The 20,993-nt window shown below is 41.2% G+C and overlaps 1 protein-coding gene across 4 annotated transcripts in view; it reads left to right on the top strand.

Annotated features, from left to right (window-relative positions):
• CARMIL1 (capping protein regulator and myosin 1 linker 1) overlaps positions 1-20,993 on the top strand; it is a 312,625-nt gene that overhangs the window by 170,689 nt on the left and 120,943 nt on the right. For all 4 annotated transcript variants that reach the window (XM_058285333.2, XM_058285334.1, XM_058285335.2 and 1 more), the window contains exons 9-12: positions 3,253-3,328; positions 7,906-7,994; positions 9,165-9,259; positions 19,247-19,333. In XM_058285333.2, coding sequence (XP_058141316.1) covers positions 3,253-3,328; positions 7,906-7,994; positions 9,165-9,259; positions 19,247-19,333 — 347 coding nt within the window. The remainder of the gene's footprint in view (positions 1-3,252; positions 3,329-7,905; positions 7,995-9,164; positions 9,260-19,246; positions 19,334-20,993) is intronic.

Raw genomic sequence — 20,993 nt, forward strand, 5'->3', positions numbered from 1 at the left:
TAGCTTTTACTTCCTGCGTCTCCTGCCAGAACCTCGCTGCTGTGTTCATCGACACAGCAAGCCCGGTGATTCATGCAGTGCCTGGCACTTGTTGACTTCATGAATGGATGAAGTTATTGGACATTTTCAGATTGCCATGCCTGAAAATGTTCCTAATTCCTTGGAATGGTCTCTTCTCTCTGCCTGGTTGGCCCTGTTCTTTCAAGCCCTTTGAACTTCTCGGCTCCGCTCCAGGCTGAGTTTGCTGTCTTCCTCTGTTCTTTCTGCACTGTTGACGCTCCCCCTTTTCCTCTTGACTCCCATTGTGCTGGTGATAGGCGAGTGGGGGTCTTTCTCCACCACGAGAGCGAGAGCGGCAGGGAGGAGCAGGAGCTGCACTTTCACATCTCTCTATCCTCAGCGCCTAAGACCCTGCCTAGTAATTAAGGTACTAAATAAATGTTTATTGAATGAATTAAGATGGGCTTGTTTCCTCCTAATTTGTTTTAGCATTAAAAAGCATAGGTGTTAACATAATTTTGAGATACATGGGAGATGAACTCTGCTGATGGGTAAGTCTGCATCCAGGTTCATCACGGATACTTTTTCTAGAAAAAAAACTTATTTATATCTCCCACAGAACTTTTTTTTCCTCTTGTTTTTACCCATAGAACTTTTAATTTTATAGTTTTTTTGGATTCTGAATGTGATCCTTATAGTTCATTTTGAAAATGAAGTATAAGAATTGTCAGTAAAAAATTAATATCACCTTTAGTGCTACCTCCCAGATGTGGTATCCTTATGAGATTTTGTAATATTTCCTCCTTCTTAAACAAACAAATAGTGTCCATATATTTATAAGCATTCTTATCCTTTTATGTGTTTTTCCATTCAATCATAATCATTGACCAGGTCACATGAATGTACGGGTAGAATGCTGTGTATTTCCTTTTAAAATTTAACATTAAAAGACTCTCTGGTGTCATTAAGTACTGGATTTGATTTTTCTTGTTCCAGATTATTTTTTTCATTGTGTCTGTGTACCATGTATAGCTGTGAGGCCGTTCCGTCCACTGTATCAATGAAAAACCTGGTTCTAATAATGATGTGCTTTTCAGTTCCTGAAAATGACTTCTTCTGTGACACAAGCCAGCTGTACTTCAAATCAAATGACAGAATAGAATACATAATAAAGAGATTCTTAAGTGTGATCAGTATTCGACATTAGATCCTGAAGGTGGGGTGAGAGGACGGTCATCTGTCGCTCTGCCTGAGTGGTGCGTGTGGCCGAAGCCTCTTAATCAGGGTGGGCTTGGGGGGGCCCGCGGAGAAAGAGCAGCTCGGCCCCCAGAGCAGCGACAGCCTGCCATTGAGGCCACCCACAGGCAGGGTGCAGGGGCTTGTTCGCAGCCCGGGACAGGGTCAACAGAGGGGTGTGAAGAGAGTAAAGAGAAAAAAGTGTGGAAAGGGTGCGGTTGTTTTTCATCTAAAACCTCTCCCCTCCATACCCCCCCTCCCCCCCTCAGTAACCCTAAAACAAAATTACTAAAGGGGCTTGTAGGTGGGAAGGGGGTGGGAACACATGACCTTCCCCTGGCTTTTCCCGACACCTGCGGACACTCGCTCCTTCCTTTCAGGGCGTGTCTGATAAAACCATGCAGTTGTGCTCAGAGTCTGGATTTTGACCCTAGTTCCACCACTTTGTCCCAGTTTCAGTTCATCTTTTCTTTCTTTTTTTTAATTTATTTTTTTCTTCTTTATTTTCTTTTAAATGTTACATTAAAAAAATATGAGGTCCCCGTATTATCCCCCACCGCCCTCACCCCACTCCTCCCACATCAGCAACCTCTTCCATCATTGTGGCACATTCACTGCACCTGGTGAATACATTCTGGAGCACTGCTGCAGCACATGGACAGTGGTCTACGTTATAGTCCACACTCTCCCCCAGTCCACCCAGTGGGCCACGGCAGGACACATAGTGTCCAGCATCTGTCCCTGCAGCACCACCCAGGACAACTCCAAATCCCGAAAATGCACCCACATCATATCTCTCCTTCCCTCTCCCGACCATCCCAGTTCATCTTTCCTGAACCCCTTTTTCCCTAATCTGTCAAAGGTTAGCAGCCTACCTTCTAGGGTTTAAAGGTTTGAGGTTTGAGGTTTAAAGGAGTCGGTGTATATAGAATGCCTGGTACCAGGAGCTATCAAAGAAGTGCTGATCTCTCTTTCCTGTTTCAGTAAAAATTTGAGTGTCTGTTATTGGTCATGCACTGAAGATAAAAACGGATATGGTGTCAGTTAAGCTACAACACCTAAATAGAAGATAGAGACCTGGTTTTCAAAGAACTTACAGCCTGGGGTGGTAAGGGACAATTGTGTAAAGAACACACTGTGCAATATAAGAGACAAATGTATAAACAACAAACTGTGTAATATAAGACCATAAAATAAAGGCTAGATAGAGATACAAGCAGGGTGATGGCTGGGATGGCCGGGGCAGATGTAAAGAGGAGAGGATGTGGCACTGAAGGATATGTGGATTTTCATAGCTGAACACAGCAGTAAAAGATGATTGAGATTTTGAAAATACATGATATATTTGATGAGTTATGAGTTACCTGCTTTTTTTTTTTTTTTTTGGCTTAATCACAAGATAAGGATATGCTGGGGGAGATCAGGCTGGAAAAATGAAGTGGAAACAATTCTGATGGAAATAGCTTCATTCTGTGGTTGAAGAGCTCATATGAAGCACACAGCACAAGTATAACTGGGTTACCCTGTGGTTGTAATTGGTACTAAGAACTATATGGTCATAGGATAATTACTAAGCATTAGCATTCAACATACTGTCAAACTAGACATGGCCCTTACTTGTAATATAAACTCTGTGGACCAGAGAATTCCCGAGATACTTGATGGATAAAGAATTTATGAAGAAGCAGTCTAAAGAAACAACCCTTGTTAGTGTGGAATTAGTTATGCTTTCTGTTAGAGCAGAAGGTTCTCCAAGCATGTGCCACTGTCAACCTTCTGAATAGGAATCAGAGTCCTTAGAGGTAGTTTTCTTCAACTTTTAGGAATCCTTGTTTACACTGCACTGAAGATGTGTTTTAAAGAATTTCTTTGCTGTCCAGTGGTCACTGTAGTTTGGCTGGGTGTTTATAAATAAAAGAAATTAACATGTAAGGCTGGATGTCGTAGGATAAAAATTAAGTGCAGATATGACTATTATAAGAGCAGATCCGTCAAGCATCTTTCTTCTTCTTCTAGGGATCTAATACCCATCATTGCTGCGCTGGAATACAATCAGTGGTTCACAAAGCTGTCCTCAAAGGATCTAAAACTGGTAAGTCATTGGAAGATGCAGCAAATGTCACTTGGCTTTGCTGACTTTCCAAAAGCCTGATAGTTGTCGCAAAACATTTGTTTTCCTACCGTCCTGGCAAACTGCAGGAGACATTTTTCTGTAAATGATTTGCATAAAATTTTGTAAAGTTTTTAATGTGAGAGGCTCAGAAGTACTTCTCATGTTTTCAGCTGCTTCAGGCAGTTTTAGAAGATGAAGAGGAAGATACATTTATGTAGCCTTCAGTGCACACTCGTTCAGTTGGCAAAAGCTATTAAAATTACATTTGCACAGCTGCAGATGGCAGATTTTATGTTCCTAGCTTGCGTTCCATTTCCACAAAGTTTCCCTTCCTCTGAATTTAGGAAAATGTTAACGGTAGGGTTGGTCTGGGCAAGTGTAGGGAATTCAGCATTCATTTTCTAGATGAGCTTTTTGGCAGATTGAAGCATAAGCAAAATGAAACCAAAGTGAAATTTGTTGGTTTTCCTAAGTTTGGAGAGGGGCCTGGTATTTGGTCTGTTTTCCTAGTGGAAATAAGATGGTCTGTTAGGGATGTTGCCATTTCAGTGCAGTCATGTGGACAGATGCTTATCCACCAGTGTCCGTTCTGCTGCTTCGTTTTAGGACAGGAAATAATTTAGATGAGAGTCTCGTGTTCAAGACTCTGGCTTTCAGAGGTCATAGGCTGCGGATGATCACAATCAGCCTAGCCAAGGCCTCGGAAGTGGACAGACAAGGGGGTGTGAATGACGGAAGCTTCATCAGCTAAACGGGTTGTGTCCAAGGTCAAGGGTGAAGGAGCCGGGGCTGAGATGGGCCAGAGTCAGGCCAGCCCCCGGGGACAGTCAGTTATGAGGCCTGGGAACCGATGCCTCTTGTTTGCTGCTTTTTGGGCCAGGGACTGTTTCCTGAGCAGAGCCAGCAGGTGGTACAGGTGGGAGAGGTGTGCTGTGCCATTGGAGGGATGAGGAGCAGGTTGGCCTGGGGATTCCAGCATCAGAGAGAACAGGGCTTCACTACTCAGGAAGCTTGTCTTCTTTGAACCTTTTAAACGAGATGTACCTGCCAGAAAAATAGTGATTTCCTTTCAATTACATGAGCCCTCTGCATTAAGATTGCTCCTAGCCCAATAAAAACCTCTTCATACTAAGAGACTACAAGAAAAAAATGACTTTCATGCTTTAAAGTGGTTGTTTCCCCTGCAGTCACTATTCCTAATTTGAATAGAGAATTTTGGAACAAGATTTGTGATGAAGTTTCTGTCCAGCCTCCTTGATTTATGAAAATACCTGTAGAATTTGGTGTTGTTTAGTTCTTGCAGTTTTATGACTGAGCCAAGTCAGTGAACATGAGTGAGTCTCCTTTCAGTCATTTAAAAAGAATGGGGTTAGGCTGGATAATACATGAAACTCCTTGTAGTCCTAAAATACCATATTTTATTTTGCTTTGGTTCCCTTGTCACTTTATAATGATTACTCTGGGATTCATTCATTCATTCATTCGTTTTAAATTTTTAAAAAATTTATTTTTAAACTTTTTAAACATACACTCTTTGCGAGTCCATGTGTCTTAACTTCCTGGAGCTGCCATTAGCAATCTGGGTGCCCTGAAAGAACACACACAGTCCTGGGGCTCAGAGTTTGGCTTCAGGGTGTCGGCAGGGCCGAGCTGCTTCTGAAGCCTCGAGGGATGGTTCCCTGCCTCTCTTTGGCTTGTGGCAGCATCACCCCAATCTCTGCCCCTTTCTCCACGTGATTGCCGCCCCTTCTCCATCTGGGTCCAGTTTCCCTCTTCTTCCAAGGGTGCTGGTCCTTCTGGAATTGTGGCCCACCCTAATCTAGCAGGACCTCGTCTTAACTTGATTGCATTTGCAAAGACCCTGTTTCCAAATGCAGGCACAGGCACAGGTGTAGGGGTAGGGCTTTTGGCGGGGACACAGCTCACGTGTTCATTCTCCCTAAGTCAGCGCCTGTGCTGAGCTTGCGATAGACATTGTGAAGGATTATCGCAGAGATCCCGTTTTACTTGGTGTCTAGACTTGTGCGTGTTTTTTTAGGAAGTTCATCTCTATGCTTCCTTAGGGTAGAAAAACGACACGGAATTAATGAAGTCATGAATGACTCATTACACTTCTCCCCTCCCGGTATCTTGCAAGTTGAACCCACTTCCATTTGTTTTCTTGAAGAAATTTTTAGAGCAGTATTTGCATCCAGTGAGTAAATGAACTCTTCAAAGCCCCTTCTTCTCTGGATGCCTGGCATAGTAGCTCAGAAGAGGGAAGCGTCCCATGGATTGCTTCTGGAAATTAGGATAATCCCGGCAAAAACATTATTTAAGTAATCACTTTTTATCATGACAAGACAGAATAAGATCAATTCCCCTGAACATCTACTGTAAGACCAAGAATTGTACTGATGAAGTGGTTGCCATTTTGAAAATCACCACTGTCAGCAAAATGTAAATGGCAGGCATAAGGTCAATTAGAATTAAGTTTTCTCTTCCCTCATTCATCAGTGGGACACATTAGAAATCTAAGAATTGTATGAAAGCAGAATTGTAGGCTAAATGGAACCCAACAATATAGAAGAATTAGAAAAGCCTTAGATGCTGTGATACATGATGTGTTTCCAAATCTCAAGGATACTTGACTGGAGAAATTTCACAGACTTGGCTCTTGTTTGGAAACTGTTCCAATGATGGTTAATGCAGTTGTGTATTTGTGATCTGATGGTTGATCAATTGTAATCTTCTTAAATGGAATTTCAGGAAAAGAAACTATTATATGCTATGACACACAGAATACTCTTGTTTTTTGAAATATCATATAAAGAATGTAAAATAGATCCTAAGTTGTAATTTTAAAATCACTTGCTTTTTTTTAAAACTTCATTTGGATTTTAATATTTTCAAAATCTCAAATAAAAATTATGGCAATGCACTCTAATATGAGCCTTACTTAATAGGACATTCTTATCAGATTACTTAACTGAAATGTACATCATCTTCATTGACTTCTCTCCATTGAAAGTGCTACCATCCTGGTCTGGTCACAAGATTTAGGGCATTGCTAGGGCCTACCATTGCTTGCTAGGAGGACTCAACCCACTTGGCAGTTCCAGATACTTCCATGTGAGGCTGTCCCCAGAGGAGCTGCCAAGTATTTAGGGTGTAGCACTTTTTAAAAAAAAATATTTATTTTTTATTTATTTCTCTCCCCCCCCACCCCATTTGTCTGCTCTGTATGTCCATTTGCTTTGTGTTCTCCTGTGTCCACTTGGATTCTTGTCAGCGGCACCGGGAATCTGTGTCTCTTTTTCTTTCATCATCTTGCTGCGTCAGCTCTCTGTGTATGCAGTGCCATTCTTGGGCAGGCTGCACTTTTTTCATGTAAGGCAGCTCTCCTTATGAGGTGCACTCCTTGCACATGGGACTCCCTATGTGGGGGACACCCCTGTGTGGCAGGGCACTCCTTGTGTGCATCAGCACTGCGCATGGGCCAGCTCACCACACATGGGTCAGGAGGCCCGAGGTTTGAACCTTGGACCTCCCATGTGGTAGGTGGACGCTCTATCCATTGAGCCAAATCTGCTTCTCACGGCACTTTTTAATATACAGATAATATACTGTCAGGAGCCTACTTAAATTGGAAGGTGTTTTAAAGTTAAAGTTGTTTTATAAATTACTTTTGGAAGAAAGCAGGATGTAAATAATATCAATACCTCAAAACCAAAAATGTTAATAGAAAAAATTATGCAGTTTTGCCACCAGGGCACAACCCTTTGGTTTCATGTATTTACCATTTTTAATTGTTTCAATCTTATTACATTTAATTATGTATTGTTGCTTACATCACATCCTGAACATTTGCAATATTTCTACAGACTCTTTGGTAACATAAGGGACCATCACTTATTTAACTCTTTCCTGTCATTAGACACTTAGGTTGTTTCCCACCTTGCCCTATTTCAGAGACCTCAGGGACATCATAATGGTAGCCAACGTGCTTCAGCCTCCCTATGAAATTACACAAGACTTTAAACCCTAATTTTCACATCTATAAATGGGTATAATAGTACTTAACTAATGACTTTGCGGTGGGGAGAATTGAAAGAGAATACACATAAAGAATTTAGCTCAATACTGGCACATGGTAAAAACTCAGTAAAGATAACTTCCTATCAACATCATCGCCATCGCTTTCAGTTACTCTTCAGTTCTCCATTTTGGGCATTGCTATCTTTGGGAGGTCTTTTTGGTTTCCCCAAGACTTGATGAGGTGCCCTCTTTGTGCCTGGGGCACCACCAAAGTGGCCTTGTAATTATGATACCATAATTGCATATTTACCTCTTACCTGTTTCCCCTGCTGGAAATGGGTTCTTCAGGCCAGGGGCTTTGTCATTGACCTTACCAGTGATGGTCAAGAGGAGCTGACACCCCATTCAGGTGTGTTGAATGAATGAATGTGTGAATGGACATTTTATTGAATGAAAGCTTTGCATCTGCATAGATTTACATGAATGAAGTGAGTTTTCTTTAGTCTTATGCGATGGTCAAAGAATGTTTTCTGTTACAGTCCACTGATGTCTGTGAGCAGATCTTGAGGGTGGCGGGTAGGTCCAGTCGACTGGAAGAATTGGTTTTGGAAAACGCTGGACTTAGACTGTGAGTATTTTCCTGCATATACGAGTATGTTAGAAGAGGTGTTTTTTGGTTGTTGTTGTTTATTTGTTTGTTTGTTTTGCCATTTACTTTTCAGTTAATACACAGTTAAAAATAGTTGGGCTGCTCTTATATTCTGAAAAAAATAAAACCCTTATGAGTCCTATTATTATCATGAGGGCCAAGAATTTGACGATGTCTTTTGCTTGGTGCCACTTGGTCTTCTTGAGAGTGGCATGCAGTGGTTGAGTGTGACCTTGGGCAAGTTATTTAACGCTCTCTGGGCCTCAGTATCTTCGTCTATAAAATGGGCATGATCATAGTGCCCACCTTCTAGGGTTATAATTGTGAGGATAAATGATCTAATATATGTAAATTGCTCAGAAAAGTGCCTTTTGCATTGGAGACACTCTTGTTAGCTTCTATTATCACCATTAATGGTACTCATAGTAGCTCATGAATTTACTGCTTTGCTGTGATCAGCTTTTGTCAAATCAGTCTCTTTTCACATTAATACTTACGTGGTCTTCATCAGTAGTCCCTGCCTTACTTAGGGCATGAGAAGTTGGAATTTTAGAACAAAAGCCTTTCCTGCTGCTAAGTCGGGAGGGTGGACAGTTTTGTAATCATAGCACTTAGTGTGTTATTTCAAGTTAAACGTAGTTAAAATAGTGATTTCGATTTTTGTTAAAGTATAGTGCTAGCAATTGTAGTCTTTAAACTCAATAATTAGAGAAGCCAGTTTTGTATTCATGATGACTGAATGAAATGAGAACGAAGACGTGTGAACGGCCTCCTGTAATTTTTGTGAAAAGCAGGCTCAAGTCAGGATTTTGAAAAGTAAGATACGGAGGGGCCAAGTACTATTTAACAACTTCAACAATGGATCTTTAAAGAGATAATTGTATATTTTCTTTGTACTTTTGAATGGGGTTCCGGCCAATCAAAATGATCCATATTCTGGCTGTGGTTTTATGCCTCCTGTAATGAAGAAATGCGCTTGCATAAAATAGCTTGGGTGTTAACAAACATTTGATATCTCGATTTCCATTGCAAGGGAGGTTTCTTTTTTTTAGATTTCACTGTAGCTGGTCTAAGCTTTGGGTCGGTATTTCTTATTTGTGCAGTTTTACATCTTGTATTATTTAATCTTATTGTTTTGTTTGCTTGCAGAGATTTTGCACAGAAACTGGCCAGTGCTCTCTCGCATAATCCCAACTCAGGACTCCACACAATTAACCTTGCTGGCAACCCACTGGAGGATAGAGGTATTGTAGCATTCACATGATCATCGATGCCTGAATTGTCAGGATTAGAGAGTTTTAAACTTAAAATCAGCCGGGCCTCCATGGTAGTATCAAGCTAAGTTGCAATTATGATTTAAGTGCTGCTGGTACTTTTATTGGCTTCTAGTTCTTTCCTTCTTTTCATGTCAATACTCATGCTATGTTTTTATTGTCTGATTCACATTTTTTGAAGTGATACAAGAGGGAAGGAGGATATTATTTTAAAAATATTGTGTTATTGTCTATTGCTGTGTAACAAGTCATCACAAACGTAGCAGCTTAAAACAACACAGATGTATTATCTCGGTTTCCCAGAGTCAGTCTGCATCCAGGTTAGTGGGTTCTCTGCTCAGGTCCTCACCAGTGGAAATCAAGTTGACAGCCGACGCTGTGGTTTTGTCTGGGATCCGGGATCCTCTTCAAGCTCCCTGGTTGTTGGCACAATGGGTTTCCTTGTGGCTGTAGGACCGAAGCCCTCATTTTCTTGCCAGCTATCATTCAGGACCTCTCCCAGCTGCCAGAGTCTGGGATCAAGTCCTTTGTCACATGTCCCCCTCTTTTCACACCATGGCAGTTAGCTGTTTTCTGAGCCAGTGCAGGGGCCACTTTCTGATGCCTTTTCTTTCAAAAGACTCACCTGATTAGGCCAGGCCCACCCCAGACATATCCCTCTTCTGATTAACTTACAGCCAACTTATTAATAACCCAATCATGTAAGCGATGTTCCATCATAGTCACCAGAGGGGGGTTATATAGGATATATACAGCAGGGGGTGGGATTGTTGGGGATCACCTACTGCAAATATCTTTTACTATTTAATATTTACCAAGATTTAAACATGGGAAAAGGGAAAAGGTGAAGGACTAGAATTCATGATGATGTTGCAGTCTGGTAGAGGGAAGAGTCAGTAGATTTAGAAGATTGAAATTTGAGAATTTCAATTCTCAGTAGTAGAACATTGGTTCTGAGCTTGAAAGAAATAGGTATATCTTTAGAGGGAATATTTGTTTTCATTATCTGTTGTATCTGTTGCAAATGTGTTCCAGCTCTGTTGAATAGGAGCCTTTCATCTTTCAATCTTGCATATTTGATGAGCATTAATTATTCAGCTGAACTGAAGATACTGCTATTGACACTCAGTGTAGCTTTTTGTTCCTAATATGGACATTGTCCTGTGTTGAAGAGATACCCATGTGATAGTCAAGCAAAAATCTCAAGGGTAGCTTCCAGCATCTAAAGGAGTAGATATAAAAGAGGGTTGTGACTGAATTAGGAAACTAGATCACTTGGAAAGCATCCTGACAGCAAAAACAAAAGCTGAAAGTGTTGGATACATGTCCCTGGAATTGGAGTTTTCTGGGAATAACGTTTCCTTCACAGGTGTTGTCTCTGTTAATCAGATGCTACAGAGTGTGACAATGTAGCAACTGTGGAGATCACCTTTTATTGACAGGGGGCTGCCTGGGTTTTGCATTTTTAGCTGATGATGGGAGGAATCCAGAGAGGTAATTGGTGGAGGCTGGAAGCAGGTGTAGATGGACCACTCACAGGCATCTCTTAGGAATGGGGAGATGCAAATTAAACCACAACAGGATACCCATTTCCATCCAGTAGAAAGGCTGTCATCAAAATAAGCTTGGGCAGGGATGTGGCGAACCTGGAACCCTCATACCTTGCTGGTGGGAATGTAAGCTGGTACAGCCTCTTTGGAAAGTGGCTAGGCAGTGTCATAAAATGTTAAACACAAATTTGCCATACAGGCAAGCAGTCCCTCTCCTTGGTATGACCGAAGAGAGATGAAAGCTGTGTCCAGACAGTGACTTGTGCACATAAAGTTGAAACCGTCCAAACGCCCATCAGCTGATGAGTGCATGAATAAAGTGTGGAGTGTGCGTATGATGGAATTCTACTCAGCGATCAGAGGGAATGCTGCAATAGGGATGGGCCTCAAAAACCCCAAAGACCACGTGGTATTTGGACTGGAGAGGCTGGATGGGGATGGCTGACCTGGGCCCTTCTCCTCTCTTGTCCTGAGCTTCCTGCTGCCTCCAGTGTGGCTGCCTGTGCCCGGCCCTCACCTCTGAGCTTCCCTGCTGTCTGAGCTGTGACAGCCCTTCCTTCTGCCTGCATTGTAATTTGATGACCCTCAGGCTGACCTCGCTCCCCAGCCCTCCTCCAGCTGATTTCCTCACTCCCTGGCCATCCTCCTCTCCTTCTATGATGTCTACGTTCATATGATCATATTTACATTTTATCTACATTTTTATCTACCTCCTGTTGGCTCTGTGTCCCTCGAGAACCCTGACTAATAGACTTTCCCTCAAAGATAACCAGCATCTAGCAGAAGATATAATCAGTTGGTCTTTAAATTGACTTAGATTTAATTTAGTCTTAATTCTCTCACTAGTTATTTATTTATTTATTTTTATTTAAAAAAGTTTTCTAAAGATGTACCAGGGATTGAACCTGGGACCTTGTACATGCAGAGCAGGTGCTCAACCACTGAGCTGCACTTGCTCCTCTTTCTTTGTTTTTTTTATTTATTTAAGATTTATTATTATTTTTATTTATCTCGTGCCCCCCTCCCCGAGTTGTCTACTCTCTGTGTCCATTGGCTGTGTGTTCTTCTGTGTCTGCTTGTATTCTGTCTCTTTTTCTTGCATCATCTTGCTGCTTCAGTTCTGTGTGTGCGGCGCCACTCCTGGGCAGGCTGCGCTTTTTTTGTGCCGGGCGGCTTTCGTTAGGGGACGCACTCCTTGCACATGGGGCTCCCCTATGCGGGGGGACACCCCTGCGTGGCACGGCACTCCTTGTGTGCATCAGCACTGCGTGTGGGCCAGCTCATCACATGGGCCAGGAGGCCCTGAGTTTGAACCCTGGACCTCCCATGTGGTAGACAGACGCTCTATTCATTGAGCCAAATCCACTTCCCTCTTTAGTTTTTTAATTGCACTAAAGCATTTTTAAATGTATGGAAATTTCTTTTGTATGAATGGGAACCTGTGCTCAAAGATGACACATCCCTAACTTTTTCCTCGACTTTCCTACCTGAGAGGCCCGTTTTGGTGAACTCTGTCATTTCTCTGCAGCCCATTCGTGGGTGCTTTTTACCTCGAAAATTCTGAGATGCTTCCCTTGCCCTAGCGTGCACAAACTGTCACTCCAGCATGGTTCCGGCTCATGTACTTTTAAGTCTTGACCCTCCTGAAAATACTTTCTCAGGCCAAGACTTTTCCTTTTCTCCATCCTACTTTCCTTGCCCTTGGATAGCTGCCAACTCCAGTATTTCTTCCCTGTTTTCACTCTTGAGTTGAGTCTCAGAGGTGCCTTTTGTTCATGCTGGGTATCTGAAATGAGCGGTAGCTTATGGATGGAAGTTCAAGAAGAAATCCAACTGAGTATGAAATACTTACTGAAATTTCACTCTAGGCAAAAACTTGAATACTTTTGTTTCTGAGCTTTTTAATGACAGTGTTTTATATTTGAGAGCAATCAAAAGCATGGGGGAGGAGTTTGTAATTAAATTGTGTGTAAAGTAGAGCTGACAAGGCAGACTATTGACAAGGAAACTCAGGGAAAAACGAGGCAAAAAATAGTGTCTTATTAGCCAGATAGCCCAGAATTCTGAGAAATTTAAACACCAAATGGATTTGATTTTACCTGAATCATCCACTCAGGGACTTATTGGAAACTTAGAGAGGAAGTTGGACCCTTTTTTTTGTGATATGCATGCTTTTGCAGGAAACTCCCTTTATTTGCAGCTCAGTTTCCTGGTCATAACTTTTACAAAGGACAGGCCTTCAGCCCTCTAATTGCTCAGGGCTCATGGGAAAGAGGTTGAGGTAGGATTTGCTAAGCAGAGGTGCAGTGGGAAATGCTTCTAGTACTAGATGCCCTGCTCTCTCTTCCTTGGAAGGAGCCACACGAGGCACCGAAAAGAAGACACATGTGCATGAGGTCTTGCTCTGTTTACCAGTGCACTCTTGGCCTTCTTTTAGGATTGGGTCAAGACTCATTAGCAGCTCATGAAATAAATTCAGTAGTGCATGATAAGTGTAAAAAATGGAGAAGGAAATAGAGTGCATTGTTTATGGGAACTTTGGCTTTCGTTTTTCTATTATTTGTGTATGTTTATGTTTTTGTTTGAGGTTCCTACATCATGAAGTCAACTATAGTTCTTTATGTGGGTCATGTTGGGAGGGGGGATGTTGTTGAAAATGAAAATCCCTGCCCTGGCTGGACTTTCTTAACTTGGTTCTGTGGTCAGTCCCCTGGGCTGATGACAGCCAGGGTGTTCTCAGACATTCCCACGTATGTAACCTTTGGATCTACCTCCACCTCTTGGATCAGAGATGGCATTTTCAGACACTGTAGCTGTTCTTTCTCCGTCCGTTTCAATTCTTGGTTTTCCTAAACATTACAAAATCAATGTTCTGTTCTTCCTAGTTGCTTTAGTGTATGACCTCAGCTTTGAAAGGAAGGCTTGTCCTGACTTCTTCCCCTCACTTTATTCTCTATTTGATTTTTTTGAAAGCTAACTTAGAATCCTGTCTCAGAGTATTTATCTTTTGGAAATGTTGACCGGAAGTATTTTTTTCTTGACTATCTGGTGTTGGCTCTGATTTGATCTTTTGTGTAAGAGAAGAGGAGGAATAGATTCTAGAATTGCTGTTTACCGTTTTTTTGTTTTGTTTTGTTTTGTTTTTTTGGGTGCTTTATATCTCTTTCCTGTCTTCAGTGTATGCCAGTGGATTCTGTTGTCAAAACATATAGGCTTGGTTCTGGGCTCCACCACTTTCTACCTGGGTTTCCTTGGAAAACTTACCTTATTTCTCTGTGCCTCAGTTTCTTCCTCTTTTAAACATGATAGAAGCGACTACATAAGGGTGCACTAAGGGTTAAATAAAATAATACAAATAAAAGGATAATAGCTTGTCACATACTGTGCATTCAGCAAGTGTGGTTTTTACTACCTCTTTGAGTCATAAAATAGCCCTGTGATGTGTTAGGATTCTGTTTTATAGATGAGGAAACTGCTTCTGGACACAGCTTGCAAAGTGTACCTGGTATGAATTACTGAGAATCTTGTCAAGGTTTTCCTGAATAATCAGTCAATCACCATTCTCTGATCTCCTGTAGAAGTGAAAGGAGACAATTTTGTGCATGCTTCTTGAAAAACTTTGACTTATTCTATAGCGTATCAGCACATTTTCTTTTTTAAGATTTATTTATTATTTCCCCTCCCCTGGTTGTCTGTTCTCTGTGACTATTTGCTGTGTCTTGTTTCTTTGTCTGCTTCTGTTGTTGTCAGCGGCACAGGAATCTGTGTCTCTTTTTGTTGCGTCATCTTGTGTCATCTCTCCGTGTGTGCGGCACCATTCCTGGGCAGGCTGCACTTTCTTTCGCGCTGGGCGGCTCTCCTTACGGGGCACACTCCTTGCGCGTGTGGCTCCCCTACATGGGGGACACCCCTGCGTGGCAGGGCACTCCTTGCGCGTGTCAGCACTGCTCATGGGCCAGCTCCACGTGGGTCAAGGAGGCCCGGGGTTTGAACCGCGGACCTCCCATGTGGTAGGCGGATGCCCTAACCGCTGGGCCAAGTCCGCCAGCACAGTTTCTTAATTTCCTTAATGTTTAAAGGTGCCAGGTTTTTGAATGACAGATAGAAAACGGAATGTACTTTTCTTTAGATTCATTATTTCAAACAATTGTCATTTTTATGGTTACACAGGGCAAAGCAATACTAAAAACCTGGACTTTTGGATTTTAGGGCATTTGTAAGTCAGGTGTGTTGAATCCATCCCCCCCCCCCCAATCCCTTTATTCCTGTTTTCTTTGTTCTTGACTCTCTTTCTGTGACCCTTATTTTTAAAATGGAAATACTTGTTTGTATTCATTTCTTTTCTTAGTGTTTCTGAACTCTTCAGGGAAACCATCGGAACCATCAAATATAATTTCCTGTGTTTGTAAGTTAATGACATCAGATGGCAAATTGTAAAAGTAGGCATTTTGTAATTACTTTTTTATTAGCAAAACTATTCCTAAGCAGAGGGAGCTATAATTGTTTCATTTTGGAAGGAAAAATAAAAATTAAGACCATTTTTTCTTCTAAATTCGACATACTAAAAAGCCAAAAAATCACAGTAAGAGTAATCTACCAGGTAAAGACTCCAAATGAAAGCTTTTAGAGATGGATTTTGTTTTAAATCACAGCTCTGAAAGCTGCGGGTTTTGCTGGATATTTTTGATAGAATTGAACAGCAGCATTTTGGCCAGAGGTGTAAAGTCTCCTCTGGTCCTTTTTTTTGGTCATCTGTGGCCCCTTTGAGTAAGTAGCTGCAGGAGAGGTATACAGGGCAGGTTAAATTTTCTGTACAAAAAGTTTCTTCTGAGAGTTTGTCTACCACCCACCTTCACTTTATCCATGTTGCCCATGGACTGAGTTGTGCCCTTAAATTCTTTGCTTTCCATTTCTGAACTCTGCCAAAGTGGGGTCCTTCGTGTAATAACCATTTAGGGATTAAGTGGCCAACCTCTCCCACCTTCTCTTCCCCAGGACTGATTCATCGTATTTATTCTCTCCTCAATGACTGTGTTTAAAAATCATCATTATTCCCTGTCTTGATGGTTGACATCGACAGTTTTGAGTTGTTCAGTGAGTAACCCTTTACCAGGTAAACTCCTGCCTATATCATGGCAGCTTCCAAAGCAGAGCACAGAGTTGCCTTAAAGAGTCCATAGGATGAAACACTCAAGTTTGCTGGTACTGCAGACAGTGAGTTACTGGGTCCTTCTCATGAAGCACGCGTGGTCTTGCCTTCAGGCTCATTTTATATGGTTCTAGATCATTTTTATTATAATAGGTGACATTTATGGAGAATGATGCTAATGACTTTTCATGCATTATTTCATTTGCTCTACCTGGCACCTTTGGACCTGTAGGTACTATTATTATTTCTATTTTGCAGGAGAGGGGCCACTACTTTGACAAGTTTCACAACAATCCAGATGATACTTCTAGCCTCTGTTCATGGTTTAGAACAGTGAACCAGGTCAAGGCACAGATTTGTTAATAAGCGCGTAATCACCAGAGGACTGAAGATATCTGGGCTTTTACTATGTAATGGTTCTAAGACTGTGCCCAATAAATGCCGGCAAAGAAGGGAAGAAGTCTTGGAAAACAGGAGATGTTCATTTGATGATCAGGTCGACTTAAATATTATTCATGGCATAGAGCCTTGTCCATGCTCTAGCAGTTTCAATGGCTTGGGCTTCCTTGTTTTCCACTGCTCTGCTACATCCTTTGCTAATGGATGTTCTGGACTGGGGGCAATTAAACAAAATCTGGATCGATAGTAGAACTGTGGATCTGCAGTGCTGGGACCACTTACCTTTCAAAGTATCTGAACGTATTTGTCACAACTTGTCTACAGCCCCGCCATCTTGCCAGATCTTGAGTTTGGCCTCTGAATCTTATCTTCAGCTCTGCTTGCCTGAGTGGAAGTCCCTGGTTCCATCCTTCTTTTTATTTCCAGTTTTGGTAATTGTGTCCCATTTTCCTAAATGGACAAATTTTTTACATAGAGATTTTAGTATACCCTTCAATTATATTTGCAACATCTGGAGGATCTTCACCAATATCCCTTTTTTCATTTCTGATTTTGATAATTTGATCTTCTCTCTCTCTCTACTAAGCCAGTCTTGATGGGATTTATTAATTTTATCAGTCTTTTTAAAGCACAAGCTTTGTTCATTTTGCTTATTTCATGGCTACTTTCTATTTAATTGACTGCTTCCCTTTATTATTTCTTTCCTTCTGTTTGTGGGGATTTGTTTGCTAGTCTTTTATAAACATCTTAGATGGATACTTAGATAATTCCCAGCTTTTCTTTCTTTTTAATATATGTAGATATTAAATAATGTATACATGTAGGGCTATGGATTTCCTTCTAAGTATGGTTTGTTGTATTCCCCCCCTCGATTTAATGTCATAGATTTATTATTTAATTTATAATATTAAAAATGTCAATAGTGATTTTTTTCTTGAATTAATTTATTATTTAGAAATATATTGCTTAAATTTCCAATTATTGTGGATTTTCTAATTATCTTTTTGATTTTCTTCTTTCTTGGTTCCACAGCAGAGGTAGTGTAGTAGTTAGTGCACATACTGGTGTTTGCAGAGCATGCTCTGTAGGATTCCATGGTAGTTCCGGAGCATAATGCTGTATGATTGGTTGAGACTTGCTTCATGACTCAGCATGTGGGCAGCACCTTGTGGTAGATGTTCCCCGTGTGCACTTTGAAGAAGCATTCTGCAGTTACGGAGTACAGTGATTTACAAGTCAATTAGATTTCTGTTTCATTATGGTCTTAAAGTCTTCTATATCTTTATTGATCTTGTAGTTTATTTGTTTTATCAGCTACTGACAGGTGTGTTTAAAAAAAAAAAACTCCCACTATTATATATATGTGTGTGTTTGTGTGTGTGTGTGTATTTTGCTTTGTTTGGGGTCAGAGTTGTTTCATATATCTTGAGACAAAGTGATTGAGAACATGCAGATTTAGAATTATTTTATCTTCCTCGTTAGATGAAATATCCCATTTATTCCTAGTCACATATGTTTTCTTAAAATCTGACTTGTCTTACATCATTATAGCTGGTCCAGCTTTCTTCTGACCCGTATTTGCAGCATGTATTTTGTTTCCAGGATTTTACTTTCATGTACTTTTTCTCAGTACATATATTTCAAGTTTTAAAAATTATTCCCTCTTTTCCTTCTCCCTCCATTCACTTGTTATTCTTTTGAGTTATCAGCTAATAAGAACACTGCTCTTCTTTGGAATGTACAGTATGGGCTAGCATATTCAAATCTCCAGACCATTCAGAAAAAAAAAACTTATTTAACATTATTTAATCAGTAATTATCAAACTTGTTTGACCCTGGAACATTCTAGAGAGGTAGGCAGGCGCTCACAGAACACCCACACTCCTTTGGTGAAATACTGTCTAGAGGCTTAGTCAACCTGCAGGTCCTTTGGTTGCTTCTACAGAAGTGATTTCTTGATAACCTTTGATAAAGTCTGCAGAGAATTTTGGCTTATATAATAGAGCAGCAACCAACAGAGTAGTTCCTTATTACTACCTGGAGTTTCTAAGTTGGTCTAGGGGTACGTGTGGTTAATATTTGCCTATAGAATTACAGAACCACCTAAAAACATGCCCCTGGGAGCTGATACCTCACCTGCTGCAGTAGGTTGGCTGAAGAACCTGTAGTCAGAACCTAAGACTGTTACTTATTCCCTCCCAGAAAGCAGTTCTGTGTTCACTGAAGTCCTTGGGTGAGGGAGCCAGTTTTTACCAGTCCTCCTGCTGTGGCCATTTCATTTAGAAAATGCCTGATTTTAAATATTGTAAAGTCCTAGTGAATTATTCCAAGGTACAAAACTTACCTGTAAGAACTTAAAACATGCTGATGTCTGAGGTTGTTAGCCATAAGCCAATTAAATATTAGAGTCCATCTGCTAAAATGGAATGTGTTATCCGAACAGTTAATATTACACCATTCTTCTTGGCAATAATTAAATAGCATGCATCTGTTCATTGAAAAGAGAGATCAACTCAATTAAGACAGAGGTTAAAAGCGGGCGGTGTGGGAGGTGTATTATATCACCTTCCCAAGAGGATTTGCGTTTAATATAGGACCTCACAAAGGGTACAGCTTGACCTCAAAGCAAACTTTCAGTATAGTTATACTTTAGTGATCTTCCTCCATTCTCCTAACTTGGAGGTAGGGCAGAGAGAAAAGGAAATATGCTGGTAGATGATCAGGAAATGAAGACTGACATTGGAAGAAAAGTCTGATTGCTTCAATTAGACTCAAATTTGTGAATTTTCATATAAAACAAGTGCAAGTCTAAGAAGAAGTTCATAATTCTGATAACCTCTTTTTTTTTCTCTTTCTCAGGTGTGTCCTCTTTAAGTATTCAGTTTGCCAAACTCCCAAAGGGATTAAAGCATTTAAATTTATCTAAAACCTCATTATCACCTAAAGGTACGGTATATCTTGTTTACTTAACATTGTGTCTGTCCTCTCCCTGCTGCATCATGCTACCATAAACAGAAGTATCACTTTATTATGCTCCTGCATGATACATCTTTTAAATATATATATATATATAAAACAGCCCTCTGGCAGTTTTAAGATAAAGGATTTATGTAATTCAAATCCTGATAGGCGAAAGTCTAGTGCTTTCGGAGTAGAGGATAATGTAGAGATTTGCCTGCCACCTTTGACTCTAACTTTGGGTCAGGGATCACTTTTGCTGCCTCCAGCCCCATCCTCACATTCCCAGAGGCAGCTGGTTGGGTTTCTCTTGGTTTGCCCTTGCTTTTCAGGAAACCATTGATCCTGAGAGTGGGATCACTACTCTAGCTCTTCAGTCTCTGGAACTCGCCTTTCCTTCCTCAGGTCCATTCCTAATTCCACTCATCCCCTCATCTTACTTTTCCAGCTACTCACTAAATCCTGCTGATTCTGTTCAAATACTTGGCCATCCCTGGACCCCCACATAATCCTGTATACACTGTACCTTTGTACCTCTGTGTGTTCTTTTCCCGAGGCCTGAAGTGTTTTTACTTCCATCCCAAATCTTTGGAGAGCTTCAGTCTCTTTTATAAAACTTCCAGCAGTGATTATGTCATCTGAGACATCTTTCCTAGTCCTAGTGCCACAACAGATTTAATGACTTTCCCTTGCATCACTTCTAGACCACATGTGTCCCATTGTTTTGTAAACATTGTGTCTTCCTCACTAGAGTGGGCTCTCCTTGCACCTGTGATTTTCTTATCTCTGTATCTCTAGCACCTGACACAATACCTGGACCACTGGGCTAGCCCGTGGAAGTCCCTTCAGCTGACCTTCTTAACACTTCTTAAAGATACCACGGGAGGCAGTGTGCATACTAGTTAAAAGCATTTTGGTTGAGTCCTGGCTTCTCCGCGTACTAGCTGTACATATGAATGTAATTTTTATCCTTTATTCCTCAGGTTCTCCTTTCTAAATGGAAATAAGAATATATACCTCATTGGGTGGGGTTAGGATTACATGACAATGTGTGTACACAGCAGTTTCTGGCGTGGAGGGTTCAATAGGCAGTAGCCATCACCACCACCATTCTGTGTTGTCCTGTGTGTTTCTGTGCTTGGATTTTGGCCTGGAACGACCTCAGTGTGCCCACCCACAAATCTGATGAATTCCTGCTCATCCATAAGACTCCACCCCCATCTCACTTTGTCTTTGGTGCCTTCTCAGAAGAGCTCTCCTTATCCCACTCGGCAGACTAGATGCTCCTTTTCTCTTTGTCCCTTAGAACTTTCTAAATTCCCCTCTGTCAGGTTTTCCCTGTTACATTGTGCTTGTGTCCAGCTTGGGAGGTTCTGGAGTCTAAGGGCTTTGCCCCATTCTTGTGTCCTCAGCACCCAGCATGCTGACTGCACCTCAGTGCACTCCAAATGTGCATTAATCTGAGCGTACGCCTATCCTAAGGGTGATTTGAAATTGGTCCTAGTCCCATAAAGCCTGTAAGTTTATGTGCATACATTTGCACACACATGTTTAAGATTAAGGTGTAAAAGCAATTTACCAAAGGGAAAGGATTCCAGGGAATCATCTACAGACCTTAAAGCTGTTTTTAGCCCCTTTACATGGTCAC

This window comes from Dasypus novemcinctus, chromosome 22 (genome assembly GCF_030445035.2).
Source record: "Dasypus novemcinctus isolate mDasNov1 chromosome 22, mDasNov1.1.hap2, whole genome shotgun sequence".
In the NCBI taxonomy this organism is placed as follows: Eukaryota; Metazoa; Chordata; class Mammalia; order Cingulata; family Dasypodidae; genus Dasypus; species Dasypus novemcinctus.